General features: G+C 39.8%; 1 protein-coding gene across 6 annotated transcripts in view; it reads left to right on the top strand.

Annotated features, from left to right (window-relative positions):
* Positions 1-23,197, top strand: part of MAP2K5 (mitogen-activated protein kinase kinase 5) — a 273,046-nt gene that overhangs the window by 173,116 nt on the left and 76,733 nt on the right. For 3 of the 6 annotated variants that reach the window (XM_043555085.1, XM_043555087.1, XM_043555089.1), the window contains exon 17: positions 14,397-14,426. The exons of the other annotated variants lie outside the window; for them this stretch is intronic. In XM_043555085.1, coding sequence (XP_043411020.1) covers positions 14,397-14,426 — 30 coding nt within the window. The remainder of the gene's footprint in view (positions 1-14,396; positions 14,427-23,197) is intronic. 6 annotated transcript variants of the gene reach the window in all.

Genomic DNA, 23,197 nt, shown 5'->3' with positions numbered 1-23,197 from the left:
TTTAAAGTCTGTTTGAGAAGCACTTAAGCCATTTGACCCACAGATTCTTCCCCTAACTCAGCATGTGTGGACAGTCACCACTCCCCACCCTCAACACAAGACTGGGCAGAAGTCTTTTTTGGAAAGAGTAAAATAAGTGACACCTAGCACTGTAGAAGAGTGCATCCCACTAGAAGTACAGAGGCATTAAGTGAATGGTAAATGTTGAGACCTCCCAGCCTGTTCCTAGGACACCAGCAGCCAAAGTGTCTTCCTCTTTCAGGCAGAAGAGACTTTCTCAAAGGAAATCAGACCAAGAAATCTTAAAGATCCAGACATTGGGGGTTCCTGTATTGTCACTTTACATCATTCTGCAAGCTCCACCAATGAGCACAGTGTTTCCAGCCAGATTTTCAGTGCCTTACTCTTGGCAAGACATGTGAGGAAGGCCTTTAAGGCAGAGACCTAAAATAACTGGAAAACAACTTGGAGGGCCTTGGAAACTGTGAGGTGAAGAAAAATTCAGATATGAACTCCTCTAGTATTGTCAGAGGGAAAAGAGAAAATGTTACATTCAGGAAACAAGAACAGGCTGCTGTAACAAAGGAACTTTCTGAGAACAATGACAACAAACAGATATTGAAAATTAGAGAACTAGGTCAGGAAGTCTAATGTAAAAAACAAGTTTCAGGAAGAAAGAATAGAGGAAATAGAGGAGAAGAAAGCACCAAAGCACATGTTTTCATTTTAATTTTATAGCATGAGAGAAATATTTACGTGTTGTTTGAGATTGCCTTCCTTTTTATTATACCTATAGCAAAAAACAAAAACAAAAAACAAAACCTAACTTTTTTTCTAAAGGACATCTATCAATGCTTTTGCCTAGAGGAAGGGACTTTTTACTGAGGAATGGTAACATTTTTGAATTTTCTGTAGACATCTACGATAGAATTTTTCCCAAGGAAATTTTAGCATAAAAAGTAAATATAGTTGGATGGAACCACCTTGTCTTATGGAAATGTTAAAACCTATGAACACATCTCATTAAAAAATTTTTTGCCTTTATATGTATATTTTTAATGGATGCTAGATAAGACTCATAAGATACCAAGAAAACGAAGTGAAATCAGCATTTACAAGCAAGCACATAAAGGTGTGTGAAATGAAAATAAAAGTATTGAAAAAAGCATGGATCACCCAGCCCAGTACCCTTGACAGAGCCTCTGGAGAAATTTGATGAAAAGTGGGCAATTTTCTTTCTGTGATAAGATTTTCAGATTCAAGGGCTGTCATCCTAATTCTTGAAGTCTTAAAATGTTCCGACTTTGGATTAACCAGATATGTTGGCACCACCCCTTACAATCAGTGTGATTTTGGCCAAGTCGTGTGCCACTCCAAGTGTCACTCTCTTATCTGTAAAGTGAAGATAACTTTAAAATTCATTCATTCCTCAAATATTTACTGAGCATCTTTTATGTTCCAAACACTTTACTAAGTGCTGAGGATACACTAAATAGGCATGTTCCCTTTGCTTGTTGAACCTCCAACACAATGAGGGAGGCAGACGATAAACAATCATAGTAAACACATTTTTTGAAAGCAGGTGCTCTGAATTTTCTAGACTCCCTTATAAACACTTTCATTTAATAATAACAACCCCATAAAGTTACTGTGAGAGTAGGCTTCTGTTTGAAATAGCAATCTCATCTATATATTGGGTGTTTTTGCCAAGTGACAAGAATTATGGAGCATTATCTAGACTTGGTTCTTGCCCCTAAAAATACAGAAGAACCTATCCCTACCCCCAACTCCCACCCCTACATAAAAACACCCAGAGACACAGCTGTCTCTAGTGGTCTACAGCTGCGGCTTTGTTTGCTTTTCTAGCCCTTGGTGATTATGAACTTGGTCTGAGAGGTGACGGATAGCGCTCGGTACCCTATGAGCAGCTGCTGTCAGCTCCTTGAGACCATAAAACTTGGCATTCAGTGTGCTCCACTTAAGTACGGATATTTTCTCCTCACCGTTTTTATAATTATCATCAAGAACATGAGTGGAAGTTGAATCTTATTGTATGTTTGGTCTGCTGCTCCATCTAGTGAAACATCTTACCTGTTGATCAGAAGCTTCTGCTGAAAATCATCAGAAGCCAAAGGGATCAAGGTGAAGGGTCCAAACACCAAGGAAATTTCAGTGTATGATTGGAAGGTTGTATAGGAAAGTGGGCAGGAGTGCGGTGGGGAGTCCTTGTCATGGGCCTCCTTCCCTTCCATTCAAGAATGTTGAGAAAAAGAGCATGTAACAGTTTCTCTCACTCATTTCCCTGCTCTTACTCCACTTTCTGTAATTCTGTTTTAACTTTGTTTTAATTTTTTTTCCCTTGTCATTTTTTAATCTAAAACTTTGTATAACCCATTGCAAAAAGGAGCTGTTAAAATGACCTTTGGGAGATGATGGATTGACTGTTCAGTCCTTTGCAAGGTTTGTGAAGGGATCCAGCTGTCTCAGATTACCATGCCTAAATGTGCATTTTCCAAGGTTGTCAGTGATCGTAGTGAATGTGCAACTGGCAGACAAAGTGAGTGTCTCCCACTGAAAGAGGCATTGTTGGGCTTGCTTTGTGCTCAGAGCCATCTGAACAACCATGAGATTGACAAAACAAGATGGAACAGGTGCTGGCAGTCGCAGCTAAGCATTTTATTATTTTGATGGATTTCAGACTGATTTTAAAGTTTTTCCAATAGCACATGTCCAAATTGTGGGCGTTTGTATGCACAAAACCGCCCACAATTTGGACTTTTAAGAAAACATTAAATCCACAAAGTCTTCATGTGAAGAATAAAGAAAGAAAGGGAAGACAAAGCAAGCATTTGACAACCCATATTCAGATGTTTGAAGGATTGTCGTAGAGAAGAGATACTGCCACTCAATGACTGGCAGGCCAAACTTTCTGAAGTTAACATAACAAGCAAACAAACAAAACTGGAAAAAAAAAATCCCATCGTTTTCTATTCAATATAAAGAAGAAAGTTCTAATGGATAGATATCCCTACATCCTTCCTACTCCACAGTGGAATCCCCTTTAGGGATAAAAATGCCGGCATTTCCATAGTGACTGAATGACCACATGTCTCAGGTTGTTTTTGTTTGTTTGTTTGTTGAGAAGAAATGCTTTGTGGAAGAAGCTGGGATAAGGTTAGATAAGATGCAATCATTCATTAGTCACTCCGAAATTTTTTAGTGAGTGTCTAACGTGTGACAGGCACTGTGGTAGTCATTGGGAACATTGCTACAAATGAAACTGACAAAATCCCTGCTTTCATGGAACCTACGTTTTAAAGAAGATGCGTGACAATAGCAAGTCATTAGACAGAAACAAACAGCATTCTATGATACAAGTAACTGAGTGGTGTGGGGTTACTTTTGAGTTGAGAGCTAAAAGATAAGGGCCAGCCTTCTAGTGACATCTGTCAACTCTAAATTCTTTGAGTGATAATTTGGGAGAACCACTGCCACTCCCTTGAGATGTCCAGTGGTTAGAACCACTGATCCTAGAATTCTGTCAATAGTCAAATCCAGTGACCTGGAATTAGCTTTAAAAATCCTCTTGAGGGGCGCCTGGGTGGCTCAGTCAGTTAAACGTCCAACTTCAGCTCACGTCACGATTTCTTGGTCCATGAGTTCAAGCCCCGCGTCAGGCTCTGGGCTGATGGCTCAGAGCCTGGAGCCTGCTTCCGATTCTGTGTCTCCCTCTCTCTCTGCCCCTCCCCCGTTCATGCTCTGTCTCTCTCTGTCTCAAAAATAAATAAACTTTAAAAAAAAAAAAAAAAGCTGCTGAGGATTCAACTCAGTTAAAAAAAAAAAATCCTCTTGAAGGGGCGCCTGGGTGGCTCAGTGGGTTAAGCATATGACTCTTGATTTTAGCTCAGGTCATGATTTCATGGTTTTGTGAGTTCAAGGCCCCACATCGGGCTCTGTGCACTGATTGAATGGAATCTGCTTGGGATTCTCCCTCTCTCCCTGCCCCTGCTCGCGCTCTCTGTCTCTCTCAATATAAATAAATAAACTTAAAAAAAAAAAATCCTCTTGAAGATCCTGCAGACCATATCACATACTTTGGTTCTGAATTGGCTAATTGTAACTTTAACATTTTTTATAGCATTTATTTAGACAATTATTTTACATACCTTACCTTACACTTAGAGATGAGAATTTTTTTTAACTAGAAGAGTGTCTATAGAACTTGTTAAATCAGATCCCTCCTCTGACCAGTGAAGAACCCTGGGGCCCAGAGGAAGGAGGGAGCATGCCCTCCGTGACAGCACACAGTCAGCCTTATGCAGAAGAGGACTGGAATTGAGGACTTCTGATGCCAAGTCTAGCGCTCTGTCCTCTTTTTTTTCTGCTGTTGACATCTTGCTCAGTGTCATTCTTGCAAGAAGGGTGATGACATAACCACCCTGTACATGTACCTAACACTTAACAAAGCCACTTGATTGATATTCATCACCGCATTTAAGCTCCTCCATAGTGTGATGGGAAATGACTGAAAAAATCAGTAATTTGAGGCACCCAAGATTGTTCCACCGTATAAGCATCAAACTCCCGTTTTGCAAGTAAGGAAACTGAGATCCAGAGAAATTAGACTTTTTTAGAAAGGTTAAGTGACTGGACCAGGCAGCAGCAGTCAGGGGTCCCGACTCTGCTTCTTTCATTATACTGTAGAGATTGAGTAGATGAAGTAGTCTGGGAAAAGAAGAGATAAAGAAATGGTACATGTAAATGAGCAGGAAATTAGATAAAGGAAAAGGCTGGTTTATTGGGATTCTGCTCGTCAGTCAAGACTGCTTGACACTACTACCTACATTGTCCCCATAGCCGGTTCAGTGTTACCATATTTTAAGGTGTACACACCTTATCACATATTTTTCAGAAACCACAGCCTAGTTTATATTTTTAAAGAAATACAAAAATTAACCTCATCTCCAATATGTCTGCTCTAATGGGAAGCTGACAAGTGAGAATGCCATCTAATCAGTAAATATTTATGTCACGCTGTTCTGTGTTGGCAGTAAGGACCCAAACTTTGCCCTCAGGAGCTCCTTGACCAGTTGGTAGAAAGACAAATAGAAGTGCGATGGAAGTGCATGGGACTGGGAAGACAAGAGGGAAGGCTGCCGTCAATGTCAAGGAAAGCATCTCATTTATCTCTTACTCTTAATAAAGTACCCCGAATTAGTGGCCTAACATAACAACCATTTATTTACTCAGGATTCTGTGGGTCAGGAATCTTAGGGCTCTGCCATTCCACGTGGTACCCTCAGGGGCCTCTGGTAAGGATGCAGCCAGATGGTGGTTAAGAATGGAAGATCCAAGATGACTGCACCTGCCTGCGTGGCACCTCAGTGGAAGTGGCCACTCCATCTCTCTCTCTCGGGAGCAGCATATAAACACTAGGAAATACTACATGATTATGACTCCCTTGACTTTGAAACATCTAGACACAGAAGTGTAGAGTTGGTTGAACTTTGTAGACTGTACCCCAGCACTGACGTTCTCTCCAGTAGTCACAGCTGCAAGACTCCAGTGAGCAGTTTAGAAATAAGGACCCTACCCCCACCCCCGCCAAACCCAGAGCTAGTTCTCTAGGGGCTATTATGATTGAAGTTGCGTACTATTAGAGGACAACAGGTCAGCATTTTACAACCGTGTTGAAAGGGTGTCATTTCTTAATTCTCACTGTGAAGATTAAAAAAATGGTTATTGAATTAAGTATATGAGATGGATTAGGGGGCAGTTAACTCTAATCTTTTTCCCTTCTTTCAACCCTTAAGTCTTTAATAAGAAATAAGCCATTTAAATTAATCATAATGCTTAAATACGTGATAGTGATTATTCTAAGCAGTGATGTGTAAGAGGGCCTTGTCAGTTAAGACTATCAGCCCATAATACTAAAGAGCTTGTATACTATGTTCATTAAAGAATTGTAGCGTAGAAACAACTAATCCAAGCACTTCCAGGTCGGCTAGGCTCTAGAAGACATCACCATCAGGGGTTTATCATAATCAACAAACGCTTATTGTCAACCTACTGCAAAATACCACTTCTGGCATCATGGAGAACATATAAACGTACACGACTTCAAGTTTGCCCTTAAACAAAACTTAAAACTTTCCAGGCATTAGAAACACAGGAAGATGTAGAGCAGTAGGAAATGTCACCAGGTAGAGGATGTGCTCGGCTGCCCAGTAAATGGTATGGACAGGGAGTGATGGGAATTTTGTCTTCAAAGTTGTCTTCTGGGAGTAACTCCTTGCAGGAGCGGAGGAATAATTTGAACCAAGCCCAGAAAGGATGAGTAACTTAGAATTCCATCTGTTCATCTGTTGTTGCACCATCTCAGAATCCAGGCAGGACAACTACCCCCAGTATTGCATTTTGAGTTGGAGTTGTGCAAACATTTGAAAAGCATTCATTTTTTTTTTCTATTAGAAAAATAAATTGTTTGCTTTCATCCACCATGACTGAGCTTTATCTCTTCTTAATTCAGAGTTTCTCACTGAATTTCCTTTCAGTGCACAGAACACCAACAAAAGAGACCTTTGCGAGTTGTTTCTCAGTGACTTTTAGAGATTTAGTTATGTATCCAGATATTTTCATTAGCATCGCTCTGAGTAAAGGTACTGATGGAAATCAACTTGCGACAGTGTCTTTCAAAGCTACAAAAGTGGGTCTCCTTAAAGAGAGGAGGGGTTGTTTTCCTTTTTTTTTAATCAGCCGCCTCATATTTACTATGGCCTGGTGAAATTATATATTGCATCTAAACCATAGTATTCACACAAAAAATAATTCCATCGGAGTTTTTGGTGTAAAGTAGTATAGACAGATAGATTGATACACACACACACACACACACACACACACAGACCAAAGGAAAATGAGGCAAGTGAGCTAGCATTATGGGAGAGGAAGGAGAATTTATGTGTTGGGACAGCAGGGTGAGAAAGACCGAAGAACGTTTAAAGATTCAAAACAATAGCGTTTAGCATGAAATCTACTTTTTATCATCCTTACCCGGCCATCAGAATGAAGAAAGACAGTGTCCAGCTGTAGCAGTAGTTTGGTAGCAGGAGAATTAGAGGTAAAGGTACTAGTGCCCGAGGGGTGGGTCATGAATTAATAATTGCTATGTGGCGGATGAGCCCGTCAGAAGAGCTGAAAATGAGGAAGTTGCCTTGCAGAGCGCTATCAATCACTCAGTGACCATAACTTCCAGTAATTAGTGTATTTTATGGGCCTTTGCTTCAGTGGCTCGAAAGCACATATGCTCCAGTCACAGCTAAACTTTGCCGGAGTAATATTCCAGGATGATTTATCCTCCTGCTGCACTGGGATATACCCCTATATTAGGTGAAGATTGTGAACTAAGCTGCAATAAAGTGTAAGTTTAGGTACAGTTTGCCCAGGTTGAGACCTCAATGTATCATGCTTTTCAGCATTCATGGTTAGGCTACAGCAAGCAATCATTTTTAACCGTGAAACAAATAAAGCAATTAATGGAACAGCATTAGGATATTGTACTTGTGAATTACTGTTGCCCTCTCCCCATTTAAGTGTCCACTGTAATAAGCCCATTTCTAATTAAAAAAAAAAAAAGCCCACACTGTATTGGAAACATTTATTTGTAATGCTGTCTTTTCTCCATTATTATTAGTAATCTGTGGGATAGAAGGCAGGACCTTCTGAATGATGGAGAAGTGCTTGATTTATTTCTTTGTGTTACCACGTTTGGCCTCCTTAAGTTAAAATAAATTTACTTTTTATCCATGGACTCTAGTGAGGATGAGTAGTTCTTTTTTAAATACTGGCACATGTTAAGAAGCACTCCTGATGGGAACCTCACATTTAGGTTCTCTCTACACAAAGAAAACATGTTATTTGCGAGCTCTCAGGAGCACTTGGCACTTCTGTACAGCCGTAATGAGTTATTTGTCGTGCTTCACCCACTGCACTAGAAGTCTCTGAGGCCTTTGCAGACAGGGTCCTTTGCCATTGCCAAAAACATCTGTAGAGCCCACAGTTCTTAGTGATTTAACAAGCTTTGCCACCAACCTGCAGTATGACCTTGGGCAAATTAATTAAGCTTCTGGTGCCTCCATTGGGCCATAATTCTGTTTGTGTTAAGGAAATCCTTAGAGTTTATAGGAAAGTGTTATGTGAAAAGTATAAATTGAATAGGGAAAAGATATGCACGGTCCCACTATATTCATTTCAAAGTGCCATGTTTCTACACCACTTTTAATGATGGTGTCCTTGAATTTCCTTAAAATAGACCCCCGTGATAAGCGTGTATTTCCCCCAAGCAGGGGTGGGAAGGTACACACCATTTGGTGCTTTCATTACATTTGTTATCCCATCTTTAATTTGCAGTGTATTATAATATCACACAAGTTAAAACACTAATAGAAAAACAAACTAATTGTCTTTAATTAAAGTGAATTAGGTTTTGATTTTAATATATTTGATGTAGTGAGAACTGATAACGTGGAAGGTCCCTAAGGTTATTAGGGCATATTTCTGTTGGGCCTGATGGTGTTAGTAATAACCCTCTTCCTCATAGTTGGAGACATGAACAAATATGTCACTTCATCAGTCTCTGTTACTCGCACTTATGCCCCTCCGCAGGGGTTGCAGATTCCACAAGTTATCAGCTAATGGCGTTATACATTAAAAATTGAAGCTTTCCTCACTCTGAGGCCTTTCAAGGCTTTGTTCTTAAGCCCTAGACACTTTGGAGTGCAGCTGCAAACTATAGGCAGAAGATTAAATTAATTTGTAACTCTTTTTTTTTTTTTTTTTTTGGTCCTGCATTACTAAATCCTCCACATTTAATTGAAACCCTACTTCAAGACGCTTTGTGTTTCTGTGTTCTTTGTTGTCAGTTTAACCTCCAAAGCACTTTAACACTGGTAAATTGCTGTTATATCCTTTGGATTGTTTCTAAACCATTCAGTAAGAGGATAGTGAAATTGATACATGGGAAGAAAAGTAAAATCTTAGGGTAGATTTTGAGGTATTTAATATTTATTATGGTTCTTTCCCAGCATAGTTTCAGATGATTTAAACTCTCTCTCTAGGACTGTGTAAATTGGTCTTGGGATGAAATCTCACCTAGGGAATTTTATGTAATCCAGTAGTTAAGTCTGATTTTTTTAAAGTTTTCCTGTGTCTGAATGTTCCACAGTAGCTGCTGCATTTCTATAAAATGAAGGTTTAACTGCAGTGCACAATCTAAATGCAAGATCCTTAGATGGAAATTTAATTGTGTAAAATGTGCACAAGGTAATTAAGAACAAATTTTAGAACATTTCAGTCTATAAAGTCCTCCTTCAGCTAGATCACTGGCTATATTGAAAATGCTTATTTTCAATTTGCCGTTATGCCAAGAAACATAGGATACGTCTAAATTAAGAATTAAAAAAAATTCCAGGGCTCTTCGGTATAAGTGTAAATTTAAAACCCATCCCACGTTGTTGATATTCTAGGTAAGAAACTTGATTCACCAAAAACATTTTGAGTTTGTGTCCTGCTCTTGCGTTCTTGCCACAATATATTTTTGCTCTCTATCGTTTATGACTCCGTGGCCATAATTATTCTTGTTATCAACAGAAGCCATTTTTGTTGCTTTGTAAATAAGTATCTTCTACCTTTTTGTTAAAATACAGATGTTTCTATCATGCAGTTGCTCTGCAATTTGGCAGTCGTTATGATCACACCTACATGTTTGTTGTTTAAATTATAAAATCCAACATATTAAAATGCTGCTAACTCGAGTGAGTATTCCATAGATTTTGATTGGACATATCAAAGATCAATAAGATGACACTAAGGAGGTTTTAGTTTTACAGCGAAGTGTTAGTGGTTTGCTGATATTTAAACGTATTCCCAATGGTAGGTGTTTTCAGAGCATTCTTTTTCCACCTTTTATATAGTGCATTTCCCACAACCAACAGAGAGTATTTAGCAGTTTGCTGAATCTTAAGTATTTGGAATTAAAATGCACTTTTTTAATTTAACATTAAATAGAATCCTGTCCTTCCCCCATCTCTACCTCCACCCTCCAAAAATAAATAAAGCTTTTCCAAATCTTTTACAATACAAGGCGCTCCCCTCCTGGGAATGAAAAGGATGTGAGAGTCATTTGATGAATTGCTGGCGCTTAAGTGCATCCACATTTTTCAATATGCTTTTTTTTTAAACTGGACTTAAGCTGCCTATATTTAAATGCTGCTTTTGTAAAGATGATGAAGAGAGCAAAGATTTCTATTGGCTTAGTCCTAATCTGTTTGCTTTGTTGTGATTCTTTTTTTTTTTTCCTTTCCTTTAACTGTTAACCTATTTATAAATCTAAATCTACATACAAAGGTCATTGGTTGGCTGAACTTAAACCATTTTACTCAGTAAATTTAATTAAGAAAATACAGTGCAACTCATAAGCAAATGAGTTTTTTCCTAGTTTTAAACCAAACCACCCTCTTGAGTGCTGATTGCCTTGCCCGACCCCTGGTGATACAGAAACAGGCAAAATTAAAAAGGACATTAAAGCTTCATTAAATCTGAAACACATTTAGTACAGTGACATATCTGCAGGCCATTTCAGAGAAGATTACATACTCTCTTTTGTAAGTTTCCTAATTTATAATACCTTGACAATAAAAACTGGGGAAATGCAAGTAGATTAATAGACCGGTAGGGGTAAAAGATACAGAATGGCCCCAGGTCCGTCTGTCTCTGAAACATTCACTCATAGCATATGTGTTCCCTCTTCCCCATAAGGCTTCAGTGTTTATTTTGACTTTTGACAGCCTCATGAAGAACCTGTTCTTCATGCAGCCATATCTGCTAACAGCCCTTTTCCTTTTTTACCTTCTCCTAATTGAACTTGATAAAAGGGTTCTGGGGCCTGGCTATATATTTCCTTCTATTTTGCCACAAGACAAATAGTGTGGAGCAAAAGCACTGCAGTTGCATTAAACCTAGAAGGACAGGGACATACATGGAGGGCAGCTGCCTCTCCCGGGGCCTTAAAATGACTGCTTTTGGCACCAGCCTAGTAGTGCCACTGCCAGTTTTCACTGGTGCAGAATTGGAATCCTGGGCCCGCTGCTGGAGCAGCCCAGGAGTGACAGTAGGCAAGAGAGGACACGATTGTTCTGCTCTGGTCAAGGGCAAGGAATCATTCTCAGTCATCTGGCTCCAAAGAGGTCAGAGCTGCAAGATATCTTAGATGCAGTTCTCCCAGGAAGGTAGTTGACAGGACTGAGATTTTGTAGGATGTCAGGAAAGTACACACAAGGCAAAGCCAGTCCCAAGAATGATGAGTTCCCCAGTTCAAGCACTGCCACCTGTTTCCAAGCAGACTGGTACCCAGGGGCTCCCAGCTGACCAGCGTGCACTGAATTTTCTCTCTGTTCTCTTGCGTGGTGGTATCTTATAGGGTAAATGAATGCTATCAGCCATCCTCATTACATTGTACCAGTCATGACAGAGGCCACCAAGTAGATGAGTGCACGGTCCCAAGTTGACCGTGACCTGGCCTCTCCATAGAACAATAATGATTTGAGAATTTGAAGTTTTGTGTTGAAGTGGAAAGAATTCATATTTTTCATTTTATGCCACTTTTTTTAAGCGTTTCATTTCTCATTGCTTATTAGTTCTTCCAACCACAAGAGGCACTGTCCAGTGTTGGTACCAGCCAGCTAATTTAGATTTTAACCGCGTGTGTAGTGGGCAAGTTCTTCTGCCAGTAAGCCATGTGGACAGAGTTCTTCCATAGTCCTCAGTGACATGTTGGACGTATACCCGAGTGAGCGGCACGGTGCCTGTAGAAAGACTTGAGATAAAATATTCTAAATGTTGTCTACTACTTATTGTTAGCTTTTGTAGATGAGAGCTCCTCCTCTTAGTAGTTTTCTAATTCCAAATGGAAGGACGTGCAAACCTTGTAATCCACAGATGAGTGCGATGATAGATGACAGCTTTTTTTGAGCGGTCACTGCCTGTCAGGTCAATACAGAATGGTACAAACGCCTGGCCTACCATCTCTGCTGCAGTGGACCATAGTGACTCCTCCAAGATCATTGTGCACACTCTCCTTGGCCAGGCACATGCATGGCCTGTATTGGGTAAGATTGGTGTAGGGGGGAGTGGAAAACGTAGTCTCTTCCCTTCCCAGTTAAAAACAGTATGTAGTGGGGCCCGTGGGTGCCTCGGTTGGTTAAGCGTCTGACCCTTGACTTCAGCTCAGGTCATAATCTCACGGTTTGTGAATTTAAGCCCCGCATTGGGCTCTGTGCTGGCAGCATGGAGCCTGCTTGGGATTCCGCCTCCCCCTGTCTCTCTGCACCTCCCCTGCTTCTCTCTCTCTCAAAATAAATTAAAAAATAAACTTTAAAAAAAGTTTATTTTTTTTATGTTTATTTATATTTTTGAGAGAAAGATCACAAGTGGGGGGAGGGGCAGAGAGAGAGGGAGACAAGAATCCCAAGCAGGTTCCAGGTTCTGAGCTGTCTCAGAGACCAGCATGGGGCTCGGACTCACAAACTGCGAGATCAGGACCTGAGCCAAGTCAGATGCTTAACCAACTGAGCCATCCAGATGCCTCCCCGAAAACACCAGTGTATAGACAACAAACATAATCACCCAAAACTGTGAAAGGGAGTTTCACATCCACACTCTCTTTCCATCATACCATCTTGTGTTGTTTTTGCTGTCCATACTTTATACTAATCCCTTGATTAATGATATTACTAAGTGAATAATGGTAGTATAACTTTATATCTTGAAAATCCATGAGCTCTAAGTATATAAGAAATGAGTATAAGGTCATGAAACTTCCTAGGCATTGCAAAACACACGCACATACACATATAAAAATATACATCCAAATGAGTGTTGGCCTTTTCAAAGTAGTCACCTTTTAAGTCATATGGTTTATTCCTGTTACATTGCTCTTGCTCAGACTGGTTTTAGATCTTTGAAAATTAACTTCAGCATTTTCATGTCTATCCTCAGTAAGGGTATCTTGTTTATTTATTTTTATTTATTTTTCAGAAGTGGCTTTGGGGTTTGGTAATACCCACAAGCCATTCAGACTTTAGTCAACAAATAATTTACATTTTCAAAAAGCGCAGGGAGCAGAATTTTAAGTCCAAGATAAAATGCAATTCTAGCAAAATGAAGTAGATATTCTTTTGTTACTTGAAATGATTCTAAACACAATTCCAAAAGAGTTCAAAAATGTTTCCGTGGTGTCTGTGTTTTTTAAATAAATACACAACTTCTCAAGATGTAGAAAAGCAATATAAAATGCCAGAAAGAACCTGGATTAAGTTGCACGCCTAGGGTCAGGCCCTAGCTTCTCATTAACTGTGTGGAAACTTTTTCAGTGGGGCTCTTGGGTTCTAATCTGTGAAATGGATTGATACTATCATGGGTTCATTCCAGCTTCACAGTTCCCTGATACAGCGATTCCACTTCAAAAGTAGTTACAAATATATAGAGAAGATTTCAGGCCTGAGAATGGGCCACATTATGAAGTTGCAAAGTTTTGCTAATATTTTCTTTAAATATGTTATGGCGTATTTGGTAAATTTGATCTTATTACTTTATATCAACCCTGTTCCTGGTGGAATCATTTGGTTTTTACAGGTGAGAATTCCAAGACCAAAATTAAGTGACTGGTCTAGAAACACATGGCAATTTACAAATCAAGCAACATTGGAAGCTCTCTAAAGATTCGTGTCCCCAATTTCAGACTTTGACCTATAGTTTGAATTCCCAGCCTTGACTCGGCCCTTTCCTACTAATGGTAGCTCTTTATTCCTAACAGTAGATAGAAAGTGAATGAAAAAAACTAATAAATTGATGAAAATAATGGCAAAAATTTCTATTTCATGTGGCCCATTCCCCATATCCTATAACACTGCGTGTGTACTTGTGACTAAAAATTCTACACAACTAAAGGCTGGGAAACAAGAAGGTGTCTCCATCTTACAAGAGGAGAAACCAACAGTCTCCTCTAGTTTTACATCTCTGTCTCAGTGAATATTGTCGCACACATGTGAATGTGAATCATGCCCATAGAGCTGAGAACATTCCTAAGAGAAACCACATAATGGTAATGTTTAGTTGTTAAAATTGGAATATTTTATCAGGGATGCAACATTGCCCATTGAAAACGTCCATTCTAAATACAGCTCTTAAGGTAATTACAGCAATAGTTTAGTTCCTGCATCCAAGGTTGTGAGCTTTTTATATTTGCTGGGTACAGTTCTGAAATTTAGTGCTTGTCTGTCTTAAGGAGATCTGCCCTGCATGCAAATCTATAACTAGACAAATATTATTTCCTTTCCCAGCTTGCTCTTGGGAGGTTTCCATATCCCCAGGTAAGATTGTTCATTACTGCCGTTTGCCACTGTGACATTCATTCCTATGTATGAAGGTGCAGGGAGCAATTGTGAACATTTGAGCCACATACAAATAAATCTGTCCTGTTAAATTGAAAAGTGATATCTTAAAGGAGTCATTTAGAAGTCTCTATTGATTTTTGATTTTTTTTAAACACCAGATTTTTTTCTCCTCTTTGTTAAAGGTTGAAAGGCATCATCACGCTCTTCCTTTGTGTGACATTGGTGGTGTTTTTCCTTATCCTAGCCCAGTGCCATGTGCTCATACTGAGGTTAGAGGAGAGGCACAGCCTTTTCTTGATATACTGTTTGAGCCTTTAGATCCAATTAAAATTATTTCAATTAAAAGGTTGAGATGAAGGGTGAAATATGTGATCTGGATCATTATTTTTGCTAAGCAAATAGGCCCCCAGCTTTATGTGGGTGTGATTCTGAACATACTGATTTTTAAAAAATTTGCCTCTTGCTGTCCACACTTGTAAGAAAGCAAACTGTCCGTTATGTTACCGTTACTGATGATCATCTTTATAATTTCTTTAAGATTCTTATTTGGAAGGGTGCTAGCACTTAAACTATAAAGGTGTTTTGTGGTTTGAAAATGATTCCCCCGTGTATGTGGGGGGAAATAAGTGAAATGTCTAGAGGGATGAAAAATGAATGGTTTGACTGTTTTCCTCTGGTTGGTGCTCACTGTTTTTCTGGCATCTTGGTCTGTACAGGCCAAAGCGCCTGGAGGCATGTCTGATTTAAAGGTGGTGTTGGTCTCTGCTCTTTAAGCATCTATTAACTTGCTATTATTATGCAAATAAGTGTTGTATTACACATACTAATTTATGCATGGTTAGATTATGCAGATGCATCACAAACATGGTTATTGAATAATAGGATGGGGCTCATTCACTCTGCCATCTTTATAAGCTGTTTTAAGCGAATTCTCCTGGTACCCATGTGGACATTTAAAGACCCTTCACTTGCTGAAATGTCTCTTTTGTATCCTCTTTCTTTTACTGGTAAAGCCCTCAGATAAGTGGGGGAGACATCGCCTAAGTTATTAGGTTCAAGAGTGTTAGACTCACTTTTCAAATCTGCAGGCTTCTTTGTTTAAACATAATCTTTTCCTTAAAGAGGAAATCTAAAATGTAATCGCTTGGCATGCATGCTAGCATTTAGTCAGATTTTAGTGGATACAGGCTTGCTGCTTAGCTCTAGGTAGCCCATCAAATTAAAATCACATTTTCAGGATTTATAGCTCATTAGAATATTTATCTTGGTAAGCCTCTTATCCTGTCGGTAATTTTTAAACAATTCACTGTTTGGCCAATTTATACAATCCCCTAAAATTCTGTAAATGAAGAGACCCTGTTACAGTATATCTCTCAGAGAAGTCTTAGTAGAAAAACCTGTGAGCCATCTCGTAAAAGTGCCAGAGATTGAGAACGTAGCTATGTTCTTGAGATTCCTAATGTGTCGAGTAATTAACCAGTGAGATTTGGTAAGTGATGAGTGTAAGAAACAGATTGCTATTGCGTTTAACGAATGAAGCATTTGAATGCTCTGGTCAGATTTGGGAAGAGGCTGTACACCTTTGCAATTCTGTTTTTTTGAAATGTTTAAGTATATGTGTGTGTACTTGATCAGTCAAGTGGAAGCTGGAAAATTCTAATGTGCTGGGCTCCCTTGTTAGCAATAACCTTTATGCCAGAGTCAGAGGGAAAACCATATTCCGTGAATCGTGATCGAATATTGTCACCGAATTGGGACTTTCATTTGAAATAATAGAAGCAGCTTTGATGCCATCAGGCCTGTTTCCCACGTCTTTCATCAGAAGTTGGTGTGCTTCATTGCTAGAATCAGCAATGACGTCAGGTGGAGTTGGCATCTATTTCACAGGCTTGGCCCTGGAGACTTCAGACTGGGAAAGGGTGCTGGAGCCACACCATACCTGCCCTTCCCTTTGCCCTCAAAGCACGTGGATAACAATGTTTATTTTCATAGTATTCTGACACTGGATTATGGATAACACCTTCTCTTTGGCCCATAGTATCTCATTTGAACCCCCAGCCACTCCGTGAGATTGTGTCCCCTTAAATTGGGCAAACAGAATGGTTGATATATGCACTGTTGAATTGCAGCAGGGTTGCAGTAGGCAGGAGTGAATCACAGACATCGGGATTGGGAGGGATCTCAGACATCATCGAATCAAACCTCTGTACCGTATCTCTGGAAAGCAGACATCCACACTCTGCTTGAACACCTCGGGGGATAGGAAACTCCTTACTTTATAAACAGCCATCCAGTCAAAGCAGTGTTCTGTTTACCAAGCCGAGGACTAACTGCTTCATCCTAATAGTTGGCCACTGATCTGGTCCTTGAACACATGAAAACCTTTCATATATCCTCGTGATCACATAGTTTGGCATCCCTTCTGTCAGGGCCAGAGACGGTACCAGGACATCACTACTCTGAACTCAAAGTCAGATCAGGGCATCAAATCCGAGCTCGTCACTAGTGGCAAGTTGAGAAGATGGGCCTGTTGGAGAGACCTCTGGACCAGGAGTCAAAAGATGAGAATTAGAACCCAGCTCCACCACAAACTGTAGTCACCACAGGCCTTAATTCTTGCTTTGTGACTCCTTGGGGTTTCATTTTCCTAACTCTAGGATGAGGATCCTGATACTTGTCTTTTCTATCTGATGAGAGCAAGTATGCAGATGTAATGGGCTTATGGATTAGGAAACCACTCGGAGAAGTACAGAGGGCCATCCCACTGGCCCTGATGTTGAGCTGTAGCACACAATGGAATTTCAAATAGTCAACCAAAGGTCGCGAAAGGATGTGCTCGGCAACTGCCAGCCACAACTGGAGCAGAGCGTAAAATGAGTAGAGAGGAAAGCGGAGAGGAGAGTCCAGCTTTGAGACTTCTACCAACCTGGCCTCAGTGCTGCTTGCTGACAGTGTCGTTAGCATTGCCTCTTCCTGCTGGTGACACCGTGTGTGTGTTTCCAGTGGGGATGCAGATGAGGGAAGGGTGTCAGGAAGACGTTAGGGAGACTCTCTGGCCTGGGACCAACATAAAAATTAAAGGACTGGATTTTTGTTGAGATAATTATTCTATATAGACTTCATTGTTTTGTGCTTGAGTTTTTATCTGTTATTTGGAAGCACTCTCTAGTTTCGTTTCCTTTAGGCCTTTAAGTTGGAGAGCCTCATTGGCATGCAGTTTAGGACTCTACAGAAAAAAAGTTTAGGAGCCACTCTAAATGCTCAGGCATGTTAATGTTACTACACCTTATAATAGGAAGAACAACGATGTTGTGGATTCGCGTAACTCTTTTCTGCCATCGAGCTCCAGGTCACTTTCTGTTATCTGACTCGGGCTGTCCATCCCACCTACAGGGGCTGTTCTTCCCAACCTCCAGGGGAGCAGACTGAGGCTTGGCGAGGTGAGGCACCTTGCCTCAGGGATGAATGGGTATAGTCAGATAGATGTAGGACTTACAGACAACTAAACCAAATGAGTGGGCTCTGTGTACTCCGAATTTGGTTGGCTGTTTATACTACTCTTCTTCCCGCTGAGCCCCTCCAAGTCCTTTTCCTGATTTGCCTTCTCCACCGTAGGAGGCCTCGTGTGTAGGTGAGACATGCTGCACGTCAGGGGCCATGCCGTGGTAGATGATGACAAGACCATTCCCTAGAGGCCTTTCGCTTTTCTTACCATGTGATTAGCAGAGTCACAGCAGGATCCAGAGGGCTCCAGAGCTCTCCCTGACCCCAGTGCCATTAAATTCTGGGTGCCTGTGAAGCAGCGGGATGATGAAAAATTGTGTTTTTAAACATCTCACAAACGTAGCATATCCATTTCTTGAACGCTTTAGCATTAATAGTAGTCTGGAAAGATGTGCAGGTCTGGACAAGGACTGGAGCTGTGTAGAGCTAATCGTGTAGATCCAAATTCAGTTGACTTAAAAAACATCATGGTGGGCAATTGTTTGTTTAATGACACCATAATTGAGGAGAACTGGAAAAGATTGCCTGCTAAAAATTGTCACCCTTCATTCAAACTTTACAGTAGTGCCCTGCATTGAGACGATAGTAAATCCATTAAGGAGACTTCTCAGGAGGGTGTTCTAGCTCTGAAATTTTGGAGATTTGGTAAGCAGGATGCCACAGGAAATTGAAGAAAATACAGATACAAATGTATTTAAAGTACTTTTGTATGTATAAAAATGTTGTTGTTCTTTTGGCTACAATTCCTGATCTTGGTTAATAAATTACATCAAAATGACCTGAAGTTAAAAAAAGGAAAAAAATCTGAGCAAATAGTGCCCCTGGTATTGTAAAGCTTTGAATGTTTTCACACCCCATTAATTTATTACTTCTCTTTCTTCATCTTTAAATTTCATTTTTTTTTTCAAAAATTCCGACTCCCCGCTGCTGCAGTGATTTTCATCTTGTTGTTAATTTTCCCTGCTCCATATGGAGCTCCAGACATTTCACCTGGAGGCTGTACTAGATTTTGTTGTAGTGATCGTACTTCCGGAGGCCAAAACTGTCATTTAGGGTTCCTGGTGCATCTGTCTGCGCCAGGCTTTTCACTGGCATGGGAGAGTGTGAATAACAAATTGGATGCACCTGAGATTCAGATGATTAGTGTGTTTTGTGAATCTCCACGACTTGTAAGCAGATAGCTCTGGGGGGGGTGGGAGGGCTAAACAGCGACTGTGGGTGAATCTGTACTCACACCTTACATTTGGGGCTTTGCAAGGGAAGTGCAAACATCCCAGGCAGTCTGAGTGCAGAGAGAGTAACAAATATTTCATCCTGCCTTGTCATTGATTAGAAAAGAGCCTTTAATTTCATTTCACCCCATGTTGTGATTAATTTGCATTCTTTGTCAGAAGTTAATGGAGTTTTTTATGGTTCACTCTGAAATCCTTGAAGACATCAGACTTGATCTGATGTTTATACAACCGCCAGCGGAATTTTTTCGTTTGATTGATGGCAAGCTTGATGTTATTCCAAACGGCTTTTTAAGCTGTTTTTAAGAATTATTTGAATAAAATGCAAGCAAGATATTGTTGTAACGATCAAGATTATCTGTTAAAAATCTGTTTCAAATAAAGAAGATGATAAGTAGTAAAAAGGATCAAAAACATAAGAGATAAAGTGAATAGCGACGTTATTTGTTAAAAATACATAAGAATGGCATTCAGATAAATTATTGCAATAGATAGAGATCATTTTTCTTGAAAAAAAAAATATATACCATCATCTGGCCAGATAGAATAATTAAGGCAAAGGTAGAAGGAAAATCTAGATCTTTGGGATTAAAAACCTTTACTACCAATTGGCTAATTCTCATTTATTCTGCCAGCTTTTACCACCAATGTACGAAATAGAGATCTACTGTTCTTAACTCAAGGAGACAGGGTCTGTCAGGCCTGTTAGCTGAACAAAATGATGACATATTACTTGTCTCAATAAAGAGACATTCTTAAATCCCAGTACAAGTTAAACATAAGTGGATGATCGAGGATTTTAAGTGAAAGACGTGCATTCTTAATAGTATAACGACTGGCTTTTTTCATAGGATAGTACAGAAATGAAATGCCCTGTTTTTAAAAGCAGTATATACCCTGGTTGTTTGTGTGGGTGAAAGGAATGTGTGTGTTTTTATCCCATATACACTACATATCAAAGTATGAGGGGAGCTGTAGGTGGCGTTTGTTCAGAACCCCCTGCTACTAACCAAGGAAATATGTTGTGCAAATGCTTTTTGATTACTAATACCATTTGTTTGATTTGGGGGCTGTGCCTTGCTTCAGCAGATTCTTGCTCTGCTGTGATTGCTGCTAGTGAAACTTGCTCATAGGTCAAAAAGCTACTTATCTGAGCACTTTCATTTAAAACAGATTAATTTATTTGCTGTATCTGAAAGTTTGCTAAATAATTGGGTGGTTTTAATTGAAGTTACTGCTTTCTGATCCTTGTATTAACATGATCTAAGGTCCTTTTTATTATATGCAATCCATATTATTGACCAAATTTGCCCTGTTTTCATTTAAATGTAAGCAGCTTGTCAAGGAGAAAATATTTTGTTTAACTTGGCTTAGAAACCTGCTATTTTAATGTGTTTTTTTTTCAATTGACAGACTGTCTTTTAAACATTCATTTATTCTGTAGTAATAAATTGTGCTCTCGATAGAGCATTTGTCTCATAATGGAGTAGAAAGCGTATGTTCTTAAAACTATTTTAAAATTTTAAACACTTTTCAAAAGATAATGCTGGAATTCTGAGTTTCATACCTAATTTTATTCATGTCTTAAAAGCCTTTTACTATGCTATTACTAATCCTAATTTTGATAATTGAGTGTTGTTTTATATTCAATGTTAAATTCAGACCATCGATTTTATTATCTTATTTATGTACTAATGTACTGATCATGACTAGAACAATGTAGAATTGCAAAATAATACCTAGAAAGTTGACCTTTTTTGAAAAAAAGGGATTTGGAGTTTATCCCTTGTTACATGAACTTTTTGAAGTTTAGAACATCAAGGGTTCTATAAAATCATAAATATCCATTTTTTTGTGTGAGGTCTGTAGTCAAAGAACAAAAAAACAAACAATGGGTAATTACCCCAGACTTCAAGTACTCACCTTTAGTTGGCAAGAGTCCAAAAGCAATGTGCGTGCATTTTTTTGCTAAACAGGTTTCTAGCCTACATGTTTTAATTCATTATTTTCATTCTTGTTATTTAGGATATAGATATTTAAAATAGAGCGTTACTTAAAGCCATACAAAGTCCGATTTCGTGTTCCACAAAAGGCAGAGGTGAAATCTAAGTGATAGGAAGATGCTCCCTTACATGCATGTGCTGCTTCCCAGGAATTTTGAAAGTGGCCATGCCAGATTCTTCTCCCATTATGTATCTCATGCTTATCAAGAGATCTCCCAATGTTCTTGGCTTAGCCTATTGCAAAGATAGGAAGTAGGTTCCTAGTGTGTCTTTAAAATAGAGCAGAAATGGAATAGAGAGAATGCCCAAAGAGTGGGTAGCCTAGAAACATGACATTTTTCCCTAAAGATAAATTACTTGTTAATACCTCGATTGAAGTATATGCAGTTAGCCAGCTAGGCTGGTGAACCCTGGCTTTTTTGAAACACTAACCCCATGTTGGTTTGATTTTTATAGCACCTTCTAAACTACTCTATGACATAGATCTCAATTCAATTCAACATATATTTGTCACCAAGCACCTACTCTGCCCTGGCACTGTGCCACGCGCCGGAAGTCCAGCAAGGAAACAGATGTGGTCCCTGCTCTCAAAGAGTCTAGTCTAGTGGAGAGAAAAATATGAAACAAACAAATGACAGTTGATGCAAAAGGAACCAGACAGGAGGTGGTGTGCTCTGCCCTCCAGAAGAAGAGGTCAGCTCAGTTCAGAAAGCTGTGAAGGCTTCACGGAGAAGGTGATGCCTGAGCTGAGGCTGTGAGGCTAAAAAGAAGGGAAAGAACTTTCCAGCCATTCTCATCAGCAGCAGATTCATCCGGTAAAAGATAAAGGTCTAAAGCAGCATGTTGTATGCAGTATCCTTCTAGTACTTTAATTCACTAGGGTACTACTACTACTGTTACTCTCATTTCCCTACCTGTTTAGGAATTTCCCTGGGTAATTTTCAAAACAGCACTGGGAGGGCAGTAAGAGACGGGAGGGCAGAGTGGGGGAGAAGAGAGGGGGTGTGTCAGGACAGAGATGGCAAGTGCAGCAGAAACCAGGTAATGAAACTGGGATTGAGAATTTCATGAATCCCTCTGAGATGACTGGGAGCCAGCCTGAGGTTGGAAATCATTACGTTTTAAGATCTCTGCCCCTGAGGTCAGCTGGCACATGCCTCTGAGGCCCTTGGCACATCATAGGACGTTTTCTAGGGAGGGGGGGTTGTCGTGATCAGATGAGCTAATGCCTAAGAGGACACTTTGAAAAATATAAGAAGGTAAACAAGAGCTAGGTAATATTAGTATTATTTATATTTCTGGGAAGTACTTTAGGGATTTACCTATGTAACTCTGAAAATATATGACCGTGTCTCACGTCTCACACCAGGTAGGACTAAAATGAATTACTTTTCTGATCCCACAAGAGCCTTCCTTTACAGTCTTTCTTTTTTGAGTTATAATTTATCATTCACGATCACAATCATAATATATAGAACTATATACAGAACCCAGTGATTGTTATGTCAGTAACTAGGGACCCTGATTCTTCTATGATTTTTAAATAATCAGCTTAGCCCAGAAATAGAATTGAAGTTTGAAGTAAGGAACCGAGCGCCCAGTCTGGCTCTCAGGTGGCAACTTTGCCATCTCCCCTCCCTCCTGGGCTCTGTGGTCTGAGAGCCCTTCCACTTGTCCCCCTTTGGTTTCTCTGAGTGCTGTCTGCTACTTCATGGGATCATAGAATTTCAGAAGGTGACGAGATCTTACAGTGACCTGTTCCAACTCTTTCACTTTATAAAGGAGGAAATGAGATTCCGATAGCCATTCAGTGACTCACTCAGGATGAGCAGGTGTTTGACAACTTACCGGGTCAGACTGGTTCCCACTCTAGAGGGATGGTGCAGGGAGAAAGACACCCAGAGGCTTTGAGCCCAAATGGCCATTTTTATGGTACACAACCATCCACTCAAGTGCTGCATTTAACTGGTGTGTCTGCAGAGATAGAAATTACTGTCCCAGGATGCTA

The sequence above is a fragment of the Prionailurus bengalensis genome, chromosome B3 (genome assembly GCF_016509475.1).
Source record: "Prionailurus bengalensis isolate Pbe53 chromosome B3, Fcat_Pben_1.1_paternal_pri, whole genome shotgun sequence".
In the NCBI taxonomy this organism is placed as follows: domain Eukaryota; kingdom Metazoa; phylum Chordata; class Mammalia; order Carnivora; family Felidae; genus Prionailurus; species Prionailurus bengalensis.
Note: the sequence above shows the minus strand (reverse complement) of the source record. Positions and strands in the feature narration are given on the sequence as shown.